This window comes from Apostichopus japonicus, chromosome 15 (genome assembly GCF_037975245.1).
Source record: "Apostichopus japonicus isolate 1M-3 chromosome 15, ASM3797524v1, whole genome shotgun sequence".
NCBI lineage: Eukaryota > Metazoa > Echinodermata > Holothuroidea > Aspidochirotida > Stichopodidae > Apostichopus > Apostichopus japonicus.
The window spans coordinates 19,895,543-19,920,474 of record NC_092575.1 but is presented as its reverse complement, the minus strand read 5'-3'; the positions used below and the strand labels follow the sequence as shown (position 1 = coordinate 19,920,474).

General features: G+C 37.1%; 1 protein-coding gene across 1 annotated transcript; it reads left to right on the top strand.

The window, feature by feature from the left end:
• Positions 1 to 281: 281 nt before the first annotated feature.
• LOC139980481 (uncharacterized) lies at positions 282 to 24,899 on the top strand. Its single transcript, XM_071992111.1, has 16 exons — positions 282 to 536; positions 8,091 to 8,251; positions 9,927 to 10,109; positions 11,078 to 11,320; positions 12,588 to 12,737; positions 13,543 to 13,742; positions 14,742 to 14,969; positions 15,260 to 15,376; positions 16,213 to 16,364; positions 17,698 to 17,818; positions 18,316 to 18,475; positions 19,033 to 19,235; positions 20,163 to 20,306; positions 20,578 to 20,707; positions 21,148 to 21,424; positions 22,061 to 24,899. Exons 1-16 carry the CDS (start codon positions 412 to 414, stop codon positions 22,119 to 22,121), a joined length of 2,655 nt encoding a protein of 884 aa, XP_071848212.1. The 5' UTR covers positions 282 to 411; the 3' UTR covers positions 22,122 to 24,899.
• Positions 24,900 to 24,932: the final 33 nt, after the last annotated feature.

Sequence of the window (24,932 nt, the reverse complement as noted above, 5' to 3'; positions counted from 1 at the left end):
CTATTTCGAGTAGTAACTCCAGCTTTTTTACAGCAGCATCGTCACTTAGGAGTAGAAGCACCGCCTGTTGAGAGTAGTAACACCTTCTGTTTAAAGTAGTAGCACCTCCTGTTTCGGGTAGTAGCACCTCCTGTTCAGGGTACTAGCACCTCGAGTTTACGGTAGAAGCACCTCCTGTTTAGGGTAGCAACACCAACTGTGGTCCTTTTTGGCGTTCCATACTCTGCAGCTCCCTGATAGGTGGACTGCTAAATATAAACAACCGGTACCTGGATTGACAATGCAGTGAACATCCTGTGACGGTCTTGTTCCGCATGCAATGGAGTGAACATGACACACCACTTTTGTTTTGGTACAAGAACACAAGATCCTGTATGGGCTTACGTGTTACTAGACTGTTAGTGCAGAGAGATGGCGGAAAAAACACGATTGACAGAAGCGGCGGACAGGAATAAAAATTGGAAACGATGGGGACCATATCTGTCTGAAAGGCAATGGGGAACCGTTAGAGAAGATTATTCACCAGACGGCAGCTGGTAAGTTTCTCTAACTTTACATCATCTTCATGATTGGAATGTCATATTAATATTTGCCCAGTGCAGTATATAAATAAAAGGCAAATGTGGTTGTACAGTACTGTTAACTACATGTACAGTAATGGCGAGGTACTACTAGCAGATTATCCTAACGAAAAATACTATACATAACGGGTGTAGGAATTATGATCATCGTGGTCAAGATCTTTGCTAGTATTTACTATGAAAGTGTAGACGTATGCTCAATGATTTTATTTACATTGACGAGTAACAGGCTGTCTAAATATTCGAAATCACATTTGGGATTCAGTGCTACAATCCAATTATGGAACATATAACGCAGAATATAAATTTGTATAGCATTGATGAAATACAATCGCATATTACAGTCACTTGCTTTAATAAAAATGTCATGCTTGTACCAATTATGCAGCTGCCTTAGACTGTTGTGAATATATGTTGTGAATATCTGAGGTTTTGTGGTTGTATGTTATCAATTTTACACAGCGTACAAGCTGTAGTGCATGTACGGTACACACATGATAATTGTTGCAGTGGGGTTTAAAGTTTGAGCAAGTACAGGGCTGTACATACCAAAGAGAAATCTGATACAGAAAGGGTGATCATCATCAAAGTGTCAATGCTCGTGTACCTAGGATGAGACCCTGCAATGGTGAGCCTCATTCTTTCGAGGACCCTGGTCCTCCAATCTGTGGCTATCAAATTGGAACTGTGAACACTTGTGAGAAGTTACAACCATAGATCTCTGGTTACTTGCCATCATCACTTTTCCATAAAGATAGACTTGCATGAATCTAGCAGATTGCCATGTAATCAAGCTAATGGCCTTTCTCTCATGCATAACACGCACTCTTTCGTTGGACGTTGACACATTCAGGGTCCACTTTATTACCTCCGTCGAGGGAGAGCAAGAATTCCTACTGTACAGTATAGTCACTTGCAATCTCTATTGTGCAGCAGCTAGGCCATAGAGCTTTGGCTGTATTGGGAATTTGGTCAAACTCGGATTGGACTGAGGTCAGGTCGACAGGATAAGAAATATATGCAATGTCTTGTTAATCAAAGAATTGATTGATTATTGATACACAGACTATGCCAATTGATTTAGCATCAAGTCCCTACACACTGTCTCTTTATATTCTTCATGATGTAGGACTAAATAATTACACAGTAGGAATAGAGATCTTTGGTTTGTAGGTAACTGTATTATAAAGTTATAGGTTTTTGGTGCTCAGGAGTCAGTATACAGGCATCTGCTATATATCGTATGTCCCAAAAAATTCATTTAGTTTTGCAGTTTGTTTTGTAGCCTTAAAACAATTTGTGAGTGTTTGAACATGTATTCTAGGTTTTTCAATTGAAAAAACTTTAATCAATTGCTGAAAAAGATATTGACTGATTGTTTTGCAGCTGTATCATACACTTAGTTCATATTGTTGTCACTTCAAATCTGGCACAATAAACATGCAGTACCTTTGTGGTACTATTGTTGCAAATTTACAAAAATTTGCTGATGATGATCAAATCTTTACTTATGTAATTTCAATCCATATTGTATAAACTGTAGTCAACCTAGCAGTTTGTATTGTTCACCCAATAGATAGAAGGTCAAATAGTGGTATATATATCTTGCCAACCTCATCGATGTCTGTTTGCATTGTTCTGATCTTGCAAAGAAACGTGTGAACTTTTGAGATGTACAGTATGTATGTTACTGTAAAACCACAGTGTGTGCTTAAACTACACGATAATGCATACATTTCAATATATCTTCAGTACTGTCGAAGGTACAGGGTACACTTAGTGCAGTCAGATGTGTGCTTTTAACTACACGGTAAAGCATACATTGCAATATAGATCTACAGTACTGTAGGAGGTACACCTAGTGCAGTCAGTAGTGTGCCTAAACTACACGGTAAAGCATACATTGCAATACCTACTGTACAGTACTGTATGAGGTAGAGAGTACACTTAGCGCAGTCAGTAGTGTGCTTAAACTACACGGTAAAGCATACATTTCAATATATCTTCAGTATATACTGTAGGTAGAGAGTACACTTAGCGCAGTCAGTAGTGTGCTTTTAACTTCACGGTAAAGCATACATTGCAATATCTACAGTACTGTATGAGGTACACTTAGCGCAGTCAGTAGTTTGCTGTTAACTACACGATAAAGCATACATTTCAATATATCTTCAGTACTGTACAGTAGGAGGTAGAGAGTACACTTAGTGCAGTCAGTAGTGTGCTTTTAACTACACTGTAAAGCATTCATTTCAATATACTGTATCTACTGTACTGTAGGAAGTACACTTAGTGCTGTCAGTAGTGTGCTTTTAACTACACGGTAAAGCATACATTGCAATATCTACAGTACTGTAGGAGGTACACCTAGTGCAGTCAGTATAATGTGCCTAAACTACACGGTAAAGCATACATTGCAATATCTACAGTACTGTAGGAGCTAGAGAGTACACTTAGTGCAGTCAGTATACAGTAGTGTGCTTAAACTACACGGTAAAGCATACATTGCAATATCTACAGTACTGTAGGAGGTAGAGAGTACACTTAGTGCAGTCAGTAGTGTGCTTTTAACTACACGGTAAAGCATTCATTTCAATATACTGTATCTACTGTACTGTAGGAAGTACACTTAGTGCAGTCAGTAGTGTGCTTTTAACTACACGGTAAAGCATACATTGCAATATCTACAGTACTGTAGGAGGTACACCTAGTGCAGTCAGTATAATGTGCCTAAACTACACGGTAAAGCGTACATTGCAATATCTACAGTACTGTAGGAGCTAGAGAGTACACTTAGTGCAGTCAGTATACAGTAGTGTGCTTAAACTACACGGTAAAGCATACATTGCAATATCTACAGTACTGTAGGAGCTAGAGAGTACACGGTGTGCAGTCAGTAGTGTGCATGCAGTTAACTGCACGGTAAAGCATACATTTCAATGTATCTACAGTACTGTATGAGGTAGAGAGTACACTTAGTGCAATCAGTAGTGTGCTTTTAACTACACGGTAAAGCATACATTGCAATATCTACAGTACTGTAGAAGGTACACTTAGCGCAGTCAGTAGTGTGCTTTTAACTACACGGTAAAGCATACTGTACAGTACATTGCAATATCTACAGTACTGTAGGAGGTACACTTAGTGCTATGTCTTGTAAAATATTTGTCCAATGCAAGTTTGCCTCAAGTGGCCTTATTGGAGTTAAAATTAACTGTGACTGATAATAATTCTTGGTTTTTGCCTCAAGTGGAATTAACTGTGACTGATTATAATTCTTGGTTTTTCAGAGTAGTTCAAAGCAAGACGCAAAGAAAAGGGAAAATTAATTTAGGGCAAATAAATCACATTAAAGTTTTTTTAAAAACAGGAACCAAAGTAAATTAAAATGAGACCAAAAAAAAACTAAATGCCTAACATACTTTTTGGTATTTACAACAATGTATTTAGCAGCAGTAAACAAACAAACAGTATTCACATAAAGTTTTTTAAAGATTATCCTATTGTACAGTTCTAGGCTTCTTGAGGAAATGAATATTCATGAATTATAGAGTATATACTGTACTGATACTGAAGGTCACTCAAATTTTCTCTTGATAGTCATAGTCACTCTTTCAGATTAAATTTATCAAACTTGTACAGTGTCAATGTGCATCATACTCATGATCTGTTTCTTTGCATGTGTACAGGAGTTCTTCCCGTAACCCAGCATTCCATGCTGGTGTTGAATGAACAACCAATTGAAGCTGCTAAAGAATGATTTTTTGTTATTTGAAAATTTCAGTGGTTTAAAAACTTAGAGGGAATATAGTAGTTATAGATCTACTGTATACAGGGGTTTATAGGCAGCCAGAGGTCAGCCGTCTTTTGCACGGCCAGTTTTGCAAACTGACAGCCCACATTTTTCTGTGCACAGCTTGCAAAATTGTATATGAAGCAGTGCAAATTTTTTCAGTACAGATTATGCAAATACACAGAGTTACAGAAATGATACAACAATGTCAATATTGTTTTTTCTGGACTTTCCCTAATTTACCAATCAAATCTTGTATTGAGCTAACTAACCACTTGCATTTTAGCCTTGGATACCTACAAATACAAAGTTTCTAACTGGGCATTTTCCCCCTTACCCCCACAAGGGCCCCTCAGGTGGGCCCCTTGACCCCCGCAGTGAGGTGATCGCTTCCTGATCGGCGATCGCTTCGTGATTGCAATGATGCCTTCGGCATTGTACAGTATTGCCCCAAAAAGGTAGGACACCCACTTTAAAAGTTTGGACACCAACTGTACTGTACATCAAACCAATTCTTCCTCAACCACTGACTGATGTACGGTTATGATTTTATTTGAGAATTAGCATAAATTGTACCAGCTGGTGAAAGCAATTACCTTCAGCATAATCACTTTTTATTTGACAAAGAAAAAAGTGTTTTAATACAAGGACTACTGATAAATTTCCATAATATTATGATAAATTGCCCAAGGTTTTTCTTTTATTTTGTGGCTCACATTGAATCATGTGACACATAACTCTTTTTGAACCAATGGAAATCACTCAAAGATGTTGACCGGTTTCACAGGAAAACGTCCTTCAGTGTGTATGGCACCTGTCTTGTGTGTTGTTCCGGTTAACTTAAACTATGGAACTAAATTTCACATCCTTTTGTTGTTATAATTGATTATTTCTCAGTGAATTTGGATCGCTGAAATTGAATATGAAGTGTTTTTAATATTTTATTAATATTTATGGTTAAATATTGTAATAGTTCATTTGATAAAGTCTGCAAAATCAAAGAAGTTTAATATTCAGAGTCCTGTGATTCCATAGCTCCTGTATATTTATGTTGTGTGGAATACACTTACTGTTCTGCGTGCTGTGCAACATGTACAGTACATGGTCTACTGTTTCTAATCTTCATTATCTATACAACTTGATGTAAAATTATGGCTGGATCACTTCATCACTGGTGCAGGTCTCTGTCAAAGTGAAAGTTACGATATTGAGTCAATGTTTATTGTGGGCATTACATAATGTTGCCTTAAAGCATAGTACCCCAGTATCATCACATTTATAAGACTGTGTTTGCACTGCCACAATCTTGACAGAATTGTACATCTACTTGTACAGGAGGCGTTCTCAAAACAGCAGCTCAAAGGCCAAATCCGGCCTGCAACAGATCCTGTATCAGTCCGGACTGGGAAAGAAATATCAGCCAATGATCTTACACTTAGTATCAATATTGAGAAAATAATTTCCCAGCATATCGTCAATGTAAAATGACATTTTGGTTTCAAGTCTCCAATATTTCAATTTGACCCTCGTAGAAAAATAACTGTGATCCCTGTGGTGAGCTAAAGGCTTTACAGTACAGTATATTATGCACCACTTACTGTAAGTATGTAAATAGGATTTTTTGTAAAAACCTGTATGATTAAGACTCGTGAGAAATTGGATAAAATAGCTCAATTTTATTAAAAATGCATACAGTAGATCTCTTATACAATCTCTTTTCAATTTTTCCACTGAAGCATTCTACCTGTCTCTATACAGTTTAGCTCTATAATTTGAAAGGGGAAACAGCAAACAATACATTGTCAAAAGATAAATTATCTCACAATGCATCAAATACTATTAAATGTGCTGTTGCATGAAGGAAGTTGATTTTTACAGACAACTTTGTATTCCAATTGTTGCTATCAGACTACTGTATGTGAACCTCCCATTTAACCATAGGCATAGGAGCCCAATTTGATTTGGGGGGGCCCGGAAAATATAACCAAAATTTTCCGTGCGCTCCGTGCTCGTTCAACATGTTAATGTACATATCATACATAGGCATATCATGCATGCATGCAAAGGTTATTACATCGCATGCCAATAACATACAATCATTTGCCGTTTTATTACTCATTCCATATTGGGGAATTCTTTACAATAATAATGATAATAATAATATAAGTTTAACCAATGTTGAAAAACACATTGCAAATTATTTTCTTTCAGTAGGTGCCCGAAAAATTCTCAGCATTTGCCTGAATTTTCACACAATTATTTGGTTGGCGGGCCCCAGACCCCACCCACCCCCACCCCCACCCACCCCCAGCCTCCTACGCCTATGCATTTAACTGGTCTTTGGTCTCTTCCAGTAGAAGATCTATGTTTCGATAATTACCTCAGGGAGTTTGTACAGTATGAACAAGGAAGGAAACCGACTAGAAGGGATCTGTTATTATCACAACAAGCTGTCACCCTCACTATACAACTGTATAAGGTCATCAGTACTTCCTTCAATTTGGTAGCATACATGTTTTTATCAAACTTACACATAAATTTTTTTGTTCAAAAGAACATTCTTTAAAGTCATTACCCTCCAAATTAATATCGGACAATGTCACAGTGTGGACTCAAAGACATTGTGGATGGACAGTATACTGTAGGTTTTAATACTTAACCTTTCAATGATATTCTTATATTCAGTACTAATCGGTCACAGATGAACATGCGATTGAAAAGTCTGTCTTTAACACTAAAACCAACCAGACCTTTCCAAATATGTAAAACTCTGCGACAAAGTAGGTGTTTATGGAAACTCTGACGAAGGAAGAGGAAGTGTACATTTGATTATCCAGTTTAAGTGGGTTTGAGAGGATACAATGCCAAAATGTTAAATACATCATTTAGACCTTTTAATTCCCCACCAACATTTTTTAAATTGTATGCCTTGATCAAATGCCAAATGGTTTATATGCAATATTAAAAGCTGCCCTTTCCCATTTGTGATAGCCCAAATTTAAAGTTCACATATAAAAATTAATTTTATTGCTCGACTCAAAGTAGAACTCTGAAATGGTTGGGTCTGTTTTTATTTTTTATAGTATAATACTATAATCTGCTAAAGTTTTGGTAGCACGATCTAGACACAAACCTTTTGTCATTATGTGCTTTGAGACATAAAATTTGAGTGAACTGATTTCCTAATTACTTTTTAATTAATATTCACAAGCAGGGTTATAGCTAGGAGATTGTGAGTGCTGGTTAAATAAATTTGAGAAGCGTAGCGAGCGTAGCGAGCGAAGCTCTCGCATCTCACGGCCGGGGGTCCAGGGGCCCGCTTAAGGGCCCCTGGTGGGGTCCAGGAGCAAATAACAGAGAAAGGTGACGTTATTATCATGTTTTACGGCAAGGGAAAGATAAATTTGTTACTTTTGTTGTATTTCACAAGCATTTTACTATTTTTTGTGCCGGCCGGTGGACTGTTTATTCACTTCCAATGCCGGCTGGCAGGCGTGAGTGGCGGTTACCACCGGTCGCCGCCGGCCGGCGTGGCTACCTGTATAACCCTGTTCACAGGTATATATACAGACTACAGATACATGTGTGTATGCATGTATGTCAATTGTCTGTACAGTACAATGAATTTTGTTTTTTCAGGAAATTGAATTTTATAAAGAAAATAATGTATTGTCGTCTAAGTTTGACAGTACTTACTGTGTTTCTTCTATCACCAGCTGGGAGTATTTCCCACACGACCACGCCCGCGAGCGTGCCTACCGATGGGGTGAAGACGGCATTTTGGGAATCACCGACAGAGAGTGCAGACTATGCCTATGCTTGGGTCTATGGAATGGCAAAGATCCCATTCTAAAAGAGCGCTTGTTTGGATTGACAGGTAAGGCATAAACACCAGTTGTCTTGAGGGAGAACTAACAGTGTTTATACTTAAAGGCATTGAAGACTCGCCCCAAACTGCGTGCGGCCATCTGAAAAAGTTAACTTTCTGTTGCTTGCAAGTGACGTTTTGTTCGTGTCGTTACAAAATGCAGACAGTACTGAAACGTGATACCTTGTCATCTTTAGCTGGACCTGAGATGTCCTTCTCTGTATCATTTATACACTGTGCTGTGGGTATTGACCGCAGCTGTATGTACTGACTGTACACTAGTCACTGACTAGTGTCTAGTTACAGAAGGTAGCAAGCTGTGTGTGTATTTTCTGGGATCGATGGTGGTGTCTAACACTTCTGTTACACCTCATTCGAAACTAGGTCAGATTACCGGCATTAGACTTTTCTTTTTGCGCGAGTCTTCACACCCTTTAAAAGTGATATGTGGGTGTTGTATAGAGTTGATTCAGTGTCTACTTCTAGGTTAAATCTGGCCTTATATTTCTCCCAATGTATTCATTACATTACAAACCAAATGTTGATCCAGACAAGTTTTTACCATAGCGACAGAGAGAAAACTTGATTGTTTTTTTTTCACCAAAGTGAAGTCAAAGGATGACTTCAATTATTCAAAGCTAGGGATCCATACAAATCATCACTATCCACTTAAACTTGGTTTTAGTTCAGTTAGCTTTCATGTCAGCTTGAATTGTTATTATATTTTGTGTTTACATGTAATGATTGAAGAAATAAGGATGCCTTCTGGACTTTTCTTTCTGTAGTTAAGTTTATACTATGGTTGTAGTGTGTATTAGTGTATTTATATTAAACCAAAGGATGGTAATTTGTAACACATTTGAGAACACTGGAGGGAATTTTAAATGCATACCCCCTCTTTGAAGTAGTGTGCATCATAAGACTGTGGCTATGGAAACGATGCTATGACAATATTGTACCAGCAAAGATAAGTTACAGTAGAACTACAGAGTTTAATCAAATGAATTTAAAATACTCAAGAAAATAGATTTGCATATTGTTAACATGACAATGTGAATGCTTCTGTGGATATGTAAGAATTGAGGAATTTAACCAACAGTGAGTGTATTGAACCCATCATCTGTCCAGGGCTTCATAGTGTTTTTTTTGTTATTTTAAGTACAGTGGTGGGCATAAAATAGAATTTTTGTTGTCAGAAAGACATACATGTCTCACATGTTGTTGTCAATACTTATCTTTATAGTTTATATGTAGGGGTACTTATGGTAAATATTCTGGAGTGTATTAAATAAATGTCTGTGTCTTCATGCTGTGATTGATCTATTTCATACCAAAAATGCACTTTTTCATTGTGACCGAAATGTTGGAAACTTATGTCCTAAAAAATTGTACATAAGATGAGTAGTAATGTCAACACAAAGCATACAGTAGGTACTCCAGAGATATCCAAAAGATTTTGAAAAGGAATATGGTACCCAAGGGGGAGTGGGGAGGACCCTGAAGGTCTGAGAGTATTGAAGGATGGTGTGGGGGAGCTGAGGTTAACAGGTTCAAATTGCATGTGTCACATTCGAAAAAATTGTATGTACAGGGAAACTTTCTACTATGTATAATGTACATTCATGTTGTAAATTTGTAAGAATATATCCTGATATCTGTATATGATATTCATTGCTGTCTGCAGGCCCCCAAGGTAACCATGGTGAGGATTGTAAGGAGAATTACTATTACCTGGACTCCTCGCCCACTCATTCGTACATGAAGGGTCTTTACAAGTACCCCCAGGATGCTTACCCTTACGAGAGACTAGAACAAGAAGCAAGAGAAAGATCCGTCTTGGACAGAGAATTTGAACTGGAAGATGCTGGTAATGATTTTGAAATGAAAAAAAAAAAAGACATGTTTTTTAAATAGGTTAAAGAAAATCTATGTTAATGTCTCCCACATACTGTATTCTCTAGTAAGTTCTTGGTTCACTTATCTGGGTTATTCATGTCGAGAAATAATTATATATATGTAGTCTGTTGGTCCACTGGTGTGTTTGTATGTTAATGGGAAAATTTCCTGGAATAGAAAGAAACAAGTGAAATTTGCTATTTTTCTCAAATCTTGATAAGTTTTCTTTTGCTTTTTTAAAAGGTGACTTGTTGGTTGAACTGCGGGTGTTGAATCGTGCATAGTGAATAATGCATTCCTTGAAATCATTCATTAAAAATTAAATCTAACACTGTGCTTTACTCTTGCTCCCATCAAGGTACAGACCATCCATCCTAGTAGAGGAATTGCTATGCAATTACCTGAATAGCAGTACTTTTATATATTTAAATATATTTAAATATTTCACACTTTTTTACTTCACTCCGATAAAGAATTTAAGAAACTTTTCTGACCTTGTGAGAACAGCACTGTAGGTTTGAAATTAGCCTAAGGGTGCAAATTTGTCTCAGAAACTGAGTGCTTGGATAAATTTCGGAGATTGGTGAACGTTAATATAGTACTTAGTAAATCTTCTTATTTAATGTTTCTTTACAACTGCTACAAGTTATAGTTCAACAGTATTGTGCTCCTTAAATATGCTAGATAGTCCAATAATGGTCACCCATGCTCACATTTCAACAAGCATTTTACTGCCACTATCAAAGTAGTTATCCATCACTGAGAAAACGTATTACCTTGTTTTATAATCTTCAATGACTCGGATTAATTTGGAGGATCAGGGCCTCAAGGAAAGTACTTTTTTATACTGTCCAGCCATTTTTAGGATGGTAAGATTTGGGGCCCGGCGCTGGTAACCTTTGAAATACCAAAGTATCTCCTATCTTGTCTGTATTCCAGGTGTTTTCAACGAGGGCAAGTATTGGGATGTATTTGCTGAGTATGCCAAGAACACACCCAACGATGTACTCTGTAGGATAACAGCAGTCAACAGAGGTCCCGAGACTGCCACCATCCACGTCTTGCCGCAGCTATGGTTCCGGAATACATGGATCTGGGGATGTTCTCATGAAGGTTGTACCATCAAGCCAAAATTGAGATCACAGAAGGATGGAAAGGTTTATCTTCACCACGATAGCCTGGGTAAGGGTCAATCGTAAAATTAAGGATACTGGGAAACGTGCTCTGCCCATACAAGAAAGTAGAGTTTTTGTTTTGTTTGGCTTTTGTGTATGAATGGCGATATCTTTATCATATTGGCGCCAGTGTTATTATATTGTTATTTGTTATTATTATATGTTATTATATCATTATATTGTGTGTCGGTCAAGAAGTATTGATTCTTCTGTATTGGTAAAGATACAAGAATCAGAGGGAAGCCAAAAATAAATTTCAAAAAAATGAATATATAAGAGAAATGCAGGAATCAGTTATTAGGTGTTAATCATGTGTTTGTCTGTCTGTACTTTGGTATGAAAACCATACATAGCCAGAGCAAACATGCGTTGTGCTCATGGCACTTCAGTGGTAGTATGCCTATAACATGAACTACAACCATGGCATGCCAATGGTAACATGCATTACGCTCATAGCACTTCAGTGGTAGTATGCCTAAAACATGAACTACTACCACGGATTGCCAATGGTAACATGCATTGTGCTCATGGCACTTCAGTGGTACCATGCCTATAACATGAACTACAACCATGGATTGCCAGTGGTAACATGCATTGCGCTCATGGCACTTCAGTGGTAGTATGCCTATAACATGAACTACAACCATGGCATGCCAGTGGTAACATGCATGCATTGCGCTCATGGCACTTCAGTGGTAGTATGCCTATAACATGAACTACAACCATGGCATGCCAGTGGTAATATGCATGCGCTCATAGCACTTCAGTGGTAGTATGCCTATAACATGAACTACAACCATGGCATGCCAGTGGTAATATGCATGCGCTCATAGCACTTCAGTGGTACCATGCCTATAACATGAACTAAAACCATGGATTGCCAGTGGTAACATGCATCTACATATTACATTCATATGGTATATAACTTGCAGTATGCTTATAAATATACTACCATTCTGGTATTGCATGATGCTGTACTGAATGCAGTGTTTTATATGTACAGTATATCCCAATCTTTTAGAGCAGACATTAACCAACTGTCCTGCATGTTGTCATGGCGATGTAGTGATGATTGAACCAGACTAAGCTGTCACATATTGTGGCAGCCATGCTCAAATGCTGGACCACTCAATGGGGTAGGAGGGGGGTGGCGTGGGGTCAGAGGGTGAAGGTAACTCATATATGACAAAGAATAAAGCATTCTCCTTTAAGATCTTGACTCGCATCTGATCTGTATGCAGGTGTAATATTTTTCTTTTCCTCATTCTATCTAGGCACCATGTATTTTGTATGTGACAAAGATCCAGAAGGTAAAGAACCCAAGAAGATATTCACTGAGAATGAGACCAACATGAAGCACATGTATGGAGTTGAGACGTACACGAAATACGTCAGAGACGCATTTCATAGATACGTCGTCAACGGTGAGGAGACTTATTGTACTTCAATGATTTAATATATACATGATGACCCACTGCCTCTGTATTGACATGCAGTAATGCCTGGATTATAGGGGCCTCTTCTATCAGGAACCCTGGTTTAGCAAGATGGATGTGTTTGGAATTTGTAGTTGTAAGCCTTCAGAATGGTAGATTTGGAGGGAAGAGAATATGGGCGTCGATCCTTAACCGGGCCAGTGTACTAGATACATCAGAGTGCCTGATTTTATTGGAGATGAAATAAGTGTTGTTTGTAAAACTTCAAACCAGGAACATTTCTGGGTTTATCTGGATCTACATTCAACAATTGGTTAATATGCTGTGTATTAGCAGATAAAAAAAAATTGCATGAGAAAAGTTATCAAGTTAAAGAAACCATTCAGTAAAAAAAAGTTTTTTTCTTGCACTATTCCACTCATTGTAAAATATGTTACATTAAGAACAGACCATTGCAATGGTAAACTACACCCAGTAGAAGAACGAGATTAACCAGATCTCTTTCTTATCTGGATGATCTCTCATCCTGTCCTGTCTGGATAATCCAGGTTTTACTATTTACACTAGTACAAGTGTGTGTGTTTTGTGTTCTGACCGAGGACTAGAACAAAAGAATTTCAAGTCCTCGGTTGTGATTTCTAAAGAATCGCCACACGCTCGGAAGAATTCAATTGTACAGTATGTGGTATTGTTAAGGTTAACTTCATCACAGACTGCTTAAAAAAGATAACAATCAATAAAACCAGTCAAATTTGGGTATATTATGAATCCGATTTTTGTCTTGTTTTAACAGGAGAAGAGGATGCAGTTGACCCTAGAGAGAGGGGCACTAAGGTAGCTCCACATTACATCTTAGAGGTACCAGCTGGTGAAGAGAGGTCCGTCAGGGTTCGGTTCTTTACCGAGGAGGAGGATCCTAAGGAGTATTTTGGGGAGGCTTTCGATGCTGTTTTTGATCTCAGAATTAAAGAGACAGATGAATTCTATGACAGTGTGAGTGAGACACTCTGATATGTTAAAAGTGACCTTGGCATTCCACCCCTGGGTGCCACCCATGTTTTGATATCATAATAACGGTAAAATGTTGTAACATAATTGTAAAATTAACATTTTACCATTGCAGATTCCATTTTCAAATTCAATTTCAAATTTTCAAAGTCTGCATGCTGTTTTATGTAATATAAATATCACTAGCAGTGGTTTGAGTTTGGTCATGAAATTTCTAGAAAGAATTCTTTTCTTCTAAAGATACAGAGTATAACTCCATAGGTAGATTAAAAATTAATCAAACTATAAAGACACTCTCGTTTAATTTTCCACAAGATGACCGTGTAATTGTACCTTGTCCATGTATTGATTCTGTTTGGTTTTCAAAATTTTGGGCTTTTCTAAATTCCTGAGTTCCCAGACGTTATCTCGAGGGTCTCATGCTGCAGGTACAACGTAAGTAATGTCATGCGAGATCCCATGCAAATGAGAAGCTTAGCGCCCAGTTAAGTCGTTAGAAAATTGTCCCAACTGGCTGGGATATAAATGCAGTGAAGATTTTAGTGTAAATACTTTTGAAAAGCAATTATTAGCCATTTGAATTGTACTTTTGTATACTTCAATCTGCTTTGTAACTTTTCATTTGTATGTATTTTGTATGTATGTATTTTAGATCCTCCTGCAAGCAGGAACTCCCGAAGAAGCCTCATTGGCTTATCAAAGCCGCAAGCTGACCGAAGTCAGTTTGTACATCCATATTTAACATCCATGATTATGATATTGTCAATTGTCAACATCTCTGTAACTGGACGACATACATTAATCTTGGAGTGACTCGAACCGGGGACCTTATGATTGAAAGGCACCAGCGTTAACCACTGAGCTAACACTCCGCAAACAGTCCGCAAACAGGAGCTAACACTCCACATTTCCATAGTGTTTCGTGATACGATGCCTGACAAATGATTCCCTGCTGATGTAGTGCTACATTTTTTACATTTTCAGATAATAGACAGCAGAGCTTCTAAAGATGAGAGATCTATGGCCAGACAGAGTTATGCAGGTTTGCTGTGGAGCAAACAGTTCTACCATTACGTCATGAAGAGCTGGCTCCACGGCGACGACACCCAGCCCAACCCCCCGGAATCACGTCTGGGTGGACGTAACACTGACTGGATGCACCTGTTCAATAGAGATGTGGTTTCTATGCCAGATAAATGGGAATATCCATGGGTACGTTCATAGATCATGTGATATAGCTTAAAATCTTATTAGTATCATGTCCAATTTTAGAATGCTGAAATATTACTTGAAGTTTCCAAAACCTTTTTATCTGGAAGGCATATCTTGTCACATTTAACCCAGATGTCGAGGAAGGTTTAAGACTCAGAACTTGTTAATTTTTAATCATATCATAAAAAATATTATCCCAGCATATTTAATTGACGTAATTTGTTGACTTAAATTCTCTTAATGTGATAGAAACATTCTTTGACATTATTTCCATGTACATGATTTCACAGTATGCCTCTTGGGATCTGGCATTTCACATGATACCGTTTGCCAGGGTGGACCCAGACTTTGCAAAGGAACAACTCATTCTCTTCTTGAGAGAGTGGTACATGTCACCAAGTGGACAGGTGTGTAGAAACAAACAAATAATCACCTAATAAAAAAATTCATCTTAATTTGGTAAAGTGTATAATCACCTCTTAACAATATTTCTTTTGTCTCACTTTAATATTAGTTTATTCCTCTCTCTCCCTCTCCCATTCCCCTGACATAGTTTTATATTGCTCTGTTTAAAGATTATAAGCAGCAAATTTGGTGCTATGTGATCATTTCGATCCTGCCACTGTTTCTGATCGTAGTAGTACTGTAGTCTTAAGATAGGCTATCAGGAAACAGGAGATTTCTTGTTGGAAACTGTTGATGGTAAAGTTTCAATGAAAATATCAGATTTATGGACAAAAAGGAAATATATTTTTGAATGAAAATGGACTTGCAGCAGTCCTCATATTTCTATAGAATTTGTTTTTATTAATGCTAGGAAAAAAATAAAAGTTGGTGGTTATCTTTATGACACAATGTACTGAAGTGAATAATTTCAATCTTCATGAAAGGGCTGTAATTCCTTTTGGAAAATAGATTTGTAGTTTTCTAACTTTCATTTTAGTTTAATCAACTCAGATCACAATAGCTTTGAGCTTAATAAATCAACTCATTCTTTTTTCTGTTTGTGCATTTATCCGCCAGTACTTTAAATTATCCGGTCTGTTTGCAATTTGCACAATGCTTATCCTATTACATTCACCACTTTAATTTGCTATATCTTTGCAAACAGCTTTTCATGATCCCTAGGGGTTGCTTACCTTTTGGAGATTTAGGAATATTAGATCAAATATCATTTTTTTATCATTGAAAGCCAGTCCATCAAGTTAAATTATGATATGTGTTCATCTGTGTGTATTTTCAGATTCCTGCCTATGAATTCAATTTTAGTGATGTGAACCCTCCAGTCCATGCCTGGGCAGTATTCCGAGTCTTTAAGATGACCGGAAAGAGAGGATCCAGGGACAGGGTCTTCCTTGGACGATGCTTCCAGAAACTCATGTTGAACTTCACATGGTGAGGAAAAGAACAAATTATAATTTGAGAAATCCAAATATCACGCCATGTTTTAGAATTATACTGTTTAAGAACTTATTTACAGAGCTGCACTTTTTGTACAAAACGGCTCCTTAGATCCTTTATTGTAGCTTCTTGATAATGTTTTAGAATTTTTACTCTTTAAGAACTGGTTTTATTTACAGAGCAGCCCCTTTTTGTAAACTGGTAAGGACAGCTTCTTAGACCCTTTGTTGTAGCTTTTTGATAACGTTGATAACTTTTGTAACGCTTTTTATCGTTCATTATTATCTTAATCTCATCAACTTTTATATGTCTTAACCTGTATTTTTGATGTTGTGTATATTGTTATATTTTTATCCTATTTATAAATTTCTCTGTAAATTTATACTGGAATAAAGAAATGAAAAAAAAGGGGAAAAAAAGACAAGGACTTCTTAAGTGTACATTGAAGGCAATGAATTATTAAAGAGGCAACATCCTCGGTATAGAAAAGAGATTTAAAAGGAACGATTTATTGGAGCAAATTACATTCTGAGAAAAAAAGAGTATAAAATTAAAGGTAGAGAAGACTGGAGTTTCTTGTTTTGTTTGCAGTTTTCTCTGTTCTCTTCAGAAAGTATATGTTTAAAGTTAAAATTTCTGGTCACTGAAATTCCCATGTTTGGTATAATGTTAAAGTTGTTAATGGTGTGAACTTTGCTACACTGAATTATCTGTATCTTACATTCTAGGAAATACCGCCTGTTTAATTTGTTAGCATTCGGAAGACTTTTAAAACCTATGTGACATTGTTGGACAGGTGTCTCCCTTTGTAATTAATGTCATGGGGTGTAGTAAATGACTTTAAAATTAGTTAAGGTCCTGAACAGAAAGCCAACGGTGCAATGTACTTTTCATCAATGTACGAGTCTTTCCTTCAATGTGCTCTTTAAAGTTGTACTCATCTACAATTGAAATACTGGTATTTTTAAAACAACAAAGCAGAGTCTAATAATGCCAGGGTAGTTAATTCCAGCAAGTGGTGTTACATCCAAGAATTGTTGCACACACTGAGTCTCTGTTAAGCTGAGTAGTTTAAAATCCTGTCTGATGTTAGCATCACTAAATGAGATGCTTTCTTCGTCTATTTTACGTTGAAAATGCATACTTATTTATAAGTCTTTGAAAGTTCCTTCGCAGTTGATAATTATGATTTTTGCAGTATTAAACATTCTTATAATTTGAGGTCGCTTGCCCTGTGCAAAATGGTTACATCCTGAGGTATGTTAAAAATAAATGGGTCTGGAACTTTTATTGAAGAATAAAATGATTTGAATGAATTCTTTTCAAGGTGGGTGAATCGTAAGGATCCTGATGGGAAGAATATATTCTCTGGTGGCTTCCTTGGTTTGGATAACATCGGAGTGTTTGATAGGTCACGACCTCTACCCACTGGTGGACATCTAGAACAGGTAGAGAGAATGTCAAATTAATTGATAGCAGTACAAGCAGGTTACAGGCAGCTTGAAGTAGTCAAGCCATGAAACCCACATATCCACGCAGATGTAGCTTTTGTTTCACTTATTCTAGCATTCCACATGAGCTCATGGAAAATTGTAGAGATATTTCAAAATCACAGATCAATTTCATTTTCTTTTAACTCATGATTCATATTGAGGACAACTTCAATTCAAATACTTTGTCAAAATTAGGAATGTTGAGGGGGCTGCAGCCAGACTGCATAACACAAAATCTCTTGTGTTCTGCAGTCTCAAACAATAGACTCAGCAGGTCTGCAAGGGTAGTCCCTATTGTTTGATGCTTCCTTTTATCCTAGGAGTTTACCCCCCCCCCCCCACAGCTGAAACTTTTCGTTTTGACACAACGTCTTATGAAAATGATCACGGGTCTTTGCGGAACATGACATAAACGTCATCTCTCTAAACTTTTATGTTGTTTCTGCTTTCAGGCTGATGGCACCGCCTGGGTAGCATTCTTCTGTGTGGTCATGCTCGATATAGCCCTAGAGCTGGCCCTACAGGACCCTACGTACGAGGACATGGCCAGTAAATTCTTTGAGCATTTTGTGTCAATTATCGATGCCATGAACCACATGGCAGGTGGTGGTGGTGAGTGCAATATTATCTCTTTATAGTTAACTGGTTTAATCAAATACTACTTATTTCCACGGGTTGGTTTGCTTTCTTACAAAGAATTAGGAAAAAGAGTTAAAGTAATCCAGTTCAATGACTGTCCAGGACTTGTTGACAATTCTTGAGCCATTCTTGTTTTCGATTATAAGCTTGTACGAAGACCCTTGGCAAATCTCGATCAAATTACCATCTTCTGGTATTTAATATGAAACATTTACACTAATAATAAATTCAAAGCAAAGACAAGTCCGAACTGTACTATCCATGTAATCCTATGCATAAAAATAATTTTCCTTTACACCTTATCAAAAAATGTCTACAGTCACCATTTTTTTTTTCTATTAGAGACTCTTTTTCTAACCGCTGTATATCTCGCTCTTAAGTCAGATTCTAATGAGGTTCTGCAATCTCCTTTTCCGTTGTGTGGTGCCTTCATTACATGAATCAATGTCTCGTAATACCAATTAAACATATAGTTTTTTACTTGTGATTAACAAAGAAAGCATCGATAAGTTTTTGGTTCCCTTCCTTAGGTCTTTGGGATGAAAACGATGGTTTCTATTACGACGTGTTGCGTACGGACCACTGCACGGTACCTCTACGTATCCGGTCTATGGTCGGTCTGATACCTCTGTTTGCCTCACTCAGTCTGGAGGAGGAGGTCATCGAGAAACTACCAGGATTCAAGAAACGTCTCGATTGGTTCATGAAGTATAGAACTGACCTGAGCTCTCATGTTAGCATTCTATTCCTTCAGTTCTATTTGTGGTGCTTGGTGTAATAGCAACTGGCCATTTGTATTTATTGTATGTATTTTAGATCCTCCTGCAAGCAGGAACTGGCGAAGAAGCCTCGTTAGCTTATCAAAGCCACACGCTGACCGAAGTCAGTTTCTTAGATTCATATTTAACATCCATGATTATGAATTGTCAATTGTCAACAACTGTACCTGGATGACATACATTAGTCTTGGAGTGACTCGAACCGGGGACCTTATGATTGGAAGGCACTGGCGTTAACCACTGAGCTAACACTCCTTATTTGTGCACATAATCTCTCCCTCTATGCAATCACCTACAGAGAAACTGTATTTGTAGCATATTGAAAGGAATGAAATAAACATTGGCACTCAACTTAGATCTGCAAATAATCTCATAACAGAATTTATACATAGGTCTGCCCTAATTTGCATATGAAGCTCTGAATTTAAAGTTGTCACTTTCATGAATTAACTAATTAATTACTTAATAAGCTAATTACCAGTTGAGTGCATCATCTGTGTAACAGGGAAATAGGTTATTGCATTAATACAGGTCATTGGATTAATAGTTTATTTATAGTCACTTGAAGAGTACTTTTTACTATCATGTATACAGCCTAGTTCAATAGCAACAACACACTTGTGGTCCATTCTGCTCTATCCAAACAAAGTGAATATAGGTACACTGACAAGGTGCCATCAAGAAACTATTACTCCCATTGCATTTGGCCGACACACTTACACTTACACCACATCAGACTTCTGAATCTTTTATGGATCACTCTGAATTTTGAGATTCATTGAAAGATTCTTATCTAATCACTGACTTAACATCGATCATTAATACATGCCTGCTTCTGGCATATTTAATTACCAGTGTCTTTGTGTTGTTTTTATTTTCAGGTCAACTACATGACCAACCCAGAAACAAGTCGAGGCCGTCATCTTCTAGGCATTCCATCTCGTAAAAATCTAAAACGGGTCCTATCGTACGTCCTGGATGAGAACGAGTTCTTGTCACCCTACGGGATCCGTTCAATCTCAAAGGTACAGTAATAACCGCTCAACTTCGTGAAGTGAAGGGTTAGAACTAGGCCTCCACACCTGCCTGGAAGTAATAGATGGTTATTTGTTGGGTGAAAGGTTGGGTTTCTGTGGGACAAGATAAAGGGAGTAAAGGGAGGAAGTTTGTCAGGTAAATGGTATGACATCTGCAGAGTAAGCATATGTATACCTGGGACTAAAAGAGTCTGCAGCAATAGAAACCATCCATTGGTCTTTACATATTTCCTCTTTTTATTTCTTGATTGTATTACAGTACCATGAAGATAATCCATTTATCTTTAACGTCGAAGAAGAGGAGTACAGAGTGAAGTATGTACCAGGGGAGTCCAATACTTATCTGTTTGGTGGTAACAGCAACTGGAGAGGACCAATTTGGCTTTGTGGTGAGTTACAGATGAAAGCAATCATCGAACTCAAATATACTTAAATTATCATTTAAGTTAATGGTGAATGCTTGGTAGGAGCTGTAAGGACAGAAAATGGGCCTGCATGGACATGTATAATAGGAAAGCAATTTATGTGGGACGAGTGTCTATGGAGGTAATTATTATGCAACACAAAATGTTAAAATGAAAGGTATGTTCAACTACCCCACTCTTTTTACTCTTCCATGTAAATAGTATTCACCCTTTAATGCTTTTCATCTATGTGAATATTCAGATCACTTGAATGCAAATATGTCAGGTGATATGTCAGGTGATAGCTTAGTGTGACACTAAGCAGTGATGTCTAAATAGTAAGTATTGATAATTAGTAACATGAATATTCGTACTTCTGTTTATACAATTCTTACGTCTCTCTCTCCTATTTTTTTTTTTAATAGTCAACTATCTTCTGATCGAAGCCCTCGAGCGCTATGACTTCTTCTACGGGGAAACTCTTAAAGTAGAGTGTCCTACCGGCTCTGGTAACATGTTGCGGTTACAGGATTGTGCAAAGGAAATCTCATCCCGCATCGTGAAGCTCTTTGTTCCCGATGAGAACGGCAGGCGGCCCTGCCATGGGGACAACGACCTGTACAAAGATGATCCTCATTTCAAAGATCTGGTGCTCTTCTATGAATATTTCCACGGCGACAATGGTCGAGGTCTTGGAGCAAGGTCAGTTTATATCATGCACATATGTGTTACTTCCACTTCTTTGATACAGATGCACGTAATTAATACTTCGTACTTCGTTCTTATCTCTTCTATCCCTGTATAAAGGATACAGACAGTAGATAATTCATCATTGATCTGTAATAGCTTTTCATAGTCAATTTATGCTAAGGTCTCTATAACACAGTAGGTGTATTAGGCTATGAAAAAAATAATAACTGCTATCTCTATGTAAGATATCCAATGTGTGACACTTTTTTTTTTATCCTAATCAAACATGAAAATCAATAGAACATTTTTTATGAAGGACATGTAATTAAAAATTATTTCAGCAGCTCAGATTTTACATGACAAATCACTTTTGTTTGCTTCAAATGTGGTAACATGTATTTATTGGCACCCATCTCAATAGAAAAAAAAATCCCGCAACAGGGGAGTTGGGGTTGGGGGGACCCCTGCAGACTGAGACAACTTGTTCTTCCTTTCTTCAGATAAGATGAAGTAGCCCCTAAAGTGTAACTGCATGCATTCATATCTTTGTGTTGGGATTTGTGACATTCCAAACACCAAGACCTTAGTTCGTGGTTTACTGATGAACATGCCTTTAACATCTGAACTATTATTTCTTTTCTCTCACAGTCACCAAACTGGATGGACGGCTGTCGTAACTGCCTGCCTGGATAAGCAGGTTAAAGGATGATGCTCATCTTATTACCATAGTAACCATCATTTATCACCATTTTTATCACATCTTTATCACATTAACTAAATCTCTAAATTCAAATTATAAGCTTTTATTCATAACATTTTGTCAAAAATATCTTGTTCTTTCCTCTAACTCTCTTCCTATCTTGGTGATGTTGCCCTTCCAGATTACTGGTGAGCTCTGATGTGCTTCTCAGATACCACAAACCTGTTCCTGTATTTGTATATTTTTCTTATGTTGGTGGTGGTACTGCACAAAATGAATAGCTGTATCATGTGTGAGGTATAGTGCGCAGGATTTCTGCTTAGACAGGAGTTGAAGAAATCAGCATGATATGAAATTTGTGTGTCTTTCTTCCACTGTCCCTACCCTTCCCTTTGCCTACCCCTCACATCCATTCCCTCCCCCCCCCCCTCATCAAACATATTTTCATGTTTACTATAACATTTGGGGTATTTTTCTTTTAAAGAAATTTCCTTGATATTCTGTTGAAAGATGCATTACAGATGCTCAAAGCTTGTTGATAAAGCTTTTTCGGAGGCTAGCATGCTGCAAAACATAAATTTAGAGGGACTGTGTTGCTAGATATGCTAAGCTGGCCACAATTCCTTAACAAATTACCCAAAATATGTCTACCAAAAAATAAAAATAAAAAAACTAGTATTTGTACTCTACTGCATTTGAGTGAGTGTTATGTTAACTGCCACAACTCAACTTTTATCATAGTATTATTATAGTGAAACATATTATTATAGTGAAACAATTGAGCAAATTAGTAGTCTTTCAGTTAATCTCAGGGTTGCCAGTTTTTCTGTGATGCAAGCGGCCTAAATAAGCAGTGAAAAAAACCAAAAATGAATTTGTTGTAATTTTTTGACGTTGTGTATGTGTAGGAAGTTTGTGGGTTTGCATTTTCTTTATTGGGTCTCTTAGATGACCATTATGGAGTGAAATATGGGGGGAAATTCCAATGTTCCAAAACTTCCAAAATGACAACACCAAACCTGGCTACGCTGGCTAATTCTAGTATCAACCATCATTGTACAAATATTGCAATTTGTAGACAAACCAGAATTGAAGTTCTCCTCAAACACACATGGGAAATGCAAGTTTTTTCCTGTTTCTGTAGAAGCAATAAGTCCTTATAAACTAGCTGATTGGATAGCGAACAGCCCGTGGTGATGTGTCCTCTTTCATTATTATCTTCATACTTTCTCCTAAATTCTTTGGTATTTCTTTTTGATAGTCTTGAAGCTAAAAGCGTGAAGTTAAAACTTTGTGGGATTATGCACAGGTTGCTTTCACCTACAATTCGTAGTTATGCACAATTTTCGTAGAGCTGAATATGTACAGCTGAATATTTGTCAGGTTTTGTATTTAGGTATTTTATAAGTTGCAGTTTCTGGTTTCAGATGTTACTAGTTAGACATATGCAGTTGTCGAGGAAACAGTGATAATTGCAAGTCTTGTTGTGAGTCACTTAATTTCAGAATTGGAGTGACTCAAACATATTTGTCGACTGTTTTCCTGTAGAGATAATACAGCTGTACTAAGAAATTGACTGGACTCGATATTAAAAATTAAGGTAATTGTGACAACTCTGATGGTAAGGATTCAAGAAACAAAAAATTTGATAGTCAGTTACCATGGTCAAGTCATCAGGGTGATGCAAGTATAATATAGGCCATGAATAACAGAATCACTTTACCAGGTACATATTTGGGGCCAATATGTAAGCATAAATAAGAGACCATGTTTCGTGGTCTGGAGACTTGAGTTAATGCTCTTGTCTGCAGTATTACACAATCGTTGACTGATGTTCTACAATATATTAGGTTTTTTTTTTTTCTTTCTTTCTTTGTTTCAAACTGTTACTTGCTGCCTTTAGTCATGCTTATCATCATCTCTCATATTTTACTTAAAAGAATTTCAAAATATTGAAACATTGTAGAATTTTATTTTTGTAGTATTTAGATCTGTTATACTTTTTGTTTTTTGGTTGTTTTTGATGTTGTAATTAATGAAATAGAAATGGAAGAATTTTTGTAAAGTCCAAGGAAGTCTAAAAATATTAAAATGAAATGTACCTATACAAGCTAGCCTGAATGAAAGTCATGCATCCATCATTACCTGAAATATCACTCTTTGTAAATCTAACATACAGAAATAATGTCATTTGGTAAAGTTCTGAATACTTTAATCCAATTTAAATATGTGAATAATGAAGTTGGAAAATCCAGAATAGTGAAAAAAACTTTCAGCCTCCACTGGGCTTTGAACCTGGGCCCCCTGCTTTATATGCGGACACCTTAACCAACTAGGCCATGGACACTGATTGTATGTCCAGAGGTTTGAAACCAGTAAGGAAGGTCCTCAATCCACAGTAGGCTTTTGCCACCTGTATCGAACATTACAAGTTCCGTTTTGGTGACATATTTTGCCGACATATTTTGCCTTACTCTAGAGATCGATGTGCTATGTACACATTGCGCATGACTTCCATAATATCAGATTTGTTAATTTATATTAACCACAAGTTGATCTTTGTGAATTTATATTAAAATGACAAAACATTGCCATTTTGTAAGTAACTTGTGTTTAGTTATATGAGAGCTCTCAGTCCTTTCCAATGATCTGGGAACATAATTCAGCCTTTCATACCAACTAAGAGGTCATCTTTCTATCTTCTTGTCATCTTGTCTGTCGTTATAACATATTGTTTTCTATATCTATGCAGAACATTCTGGGGGTCAATATACTCATCTGAAATTACGTTGATTATATTTTGCTTATTTTTATCATCAA

Coding starts and splice junctions, on each gene's coding strand:
- LOC139980481 (XM_071992111.1), top strand. CDS start 412: ATGGCGGAAAAAACACGATTGACAGAAGCGGCGGACAGGAATAAAAAT. Junction 19,236..20,162: donor GAACTGACCTGAGCTCTCAT/GTTAGCATTCTA, acceptor TTTTATTTTCAG/GTCAACTACATGACCAACCC. Junction 20,708..21,147: donor AGGACCAATTTGGCTTTGTG/GTGAGTTACAGA, acceptor TTTTTTTAATAG/TCAACTATCTTCTGATCGAA.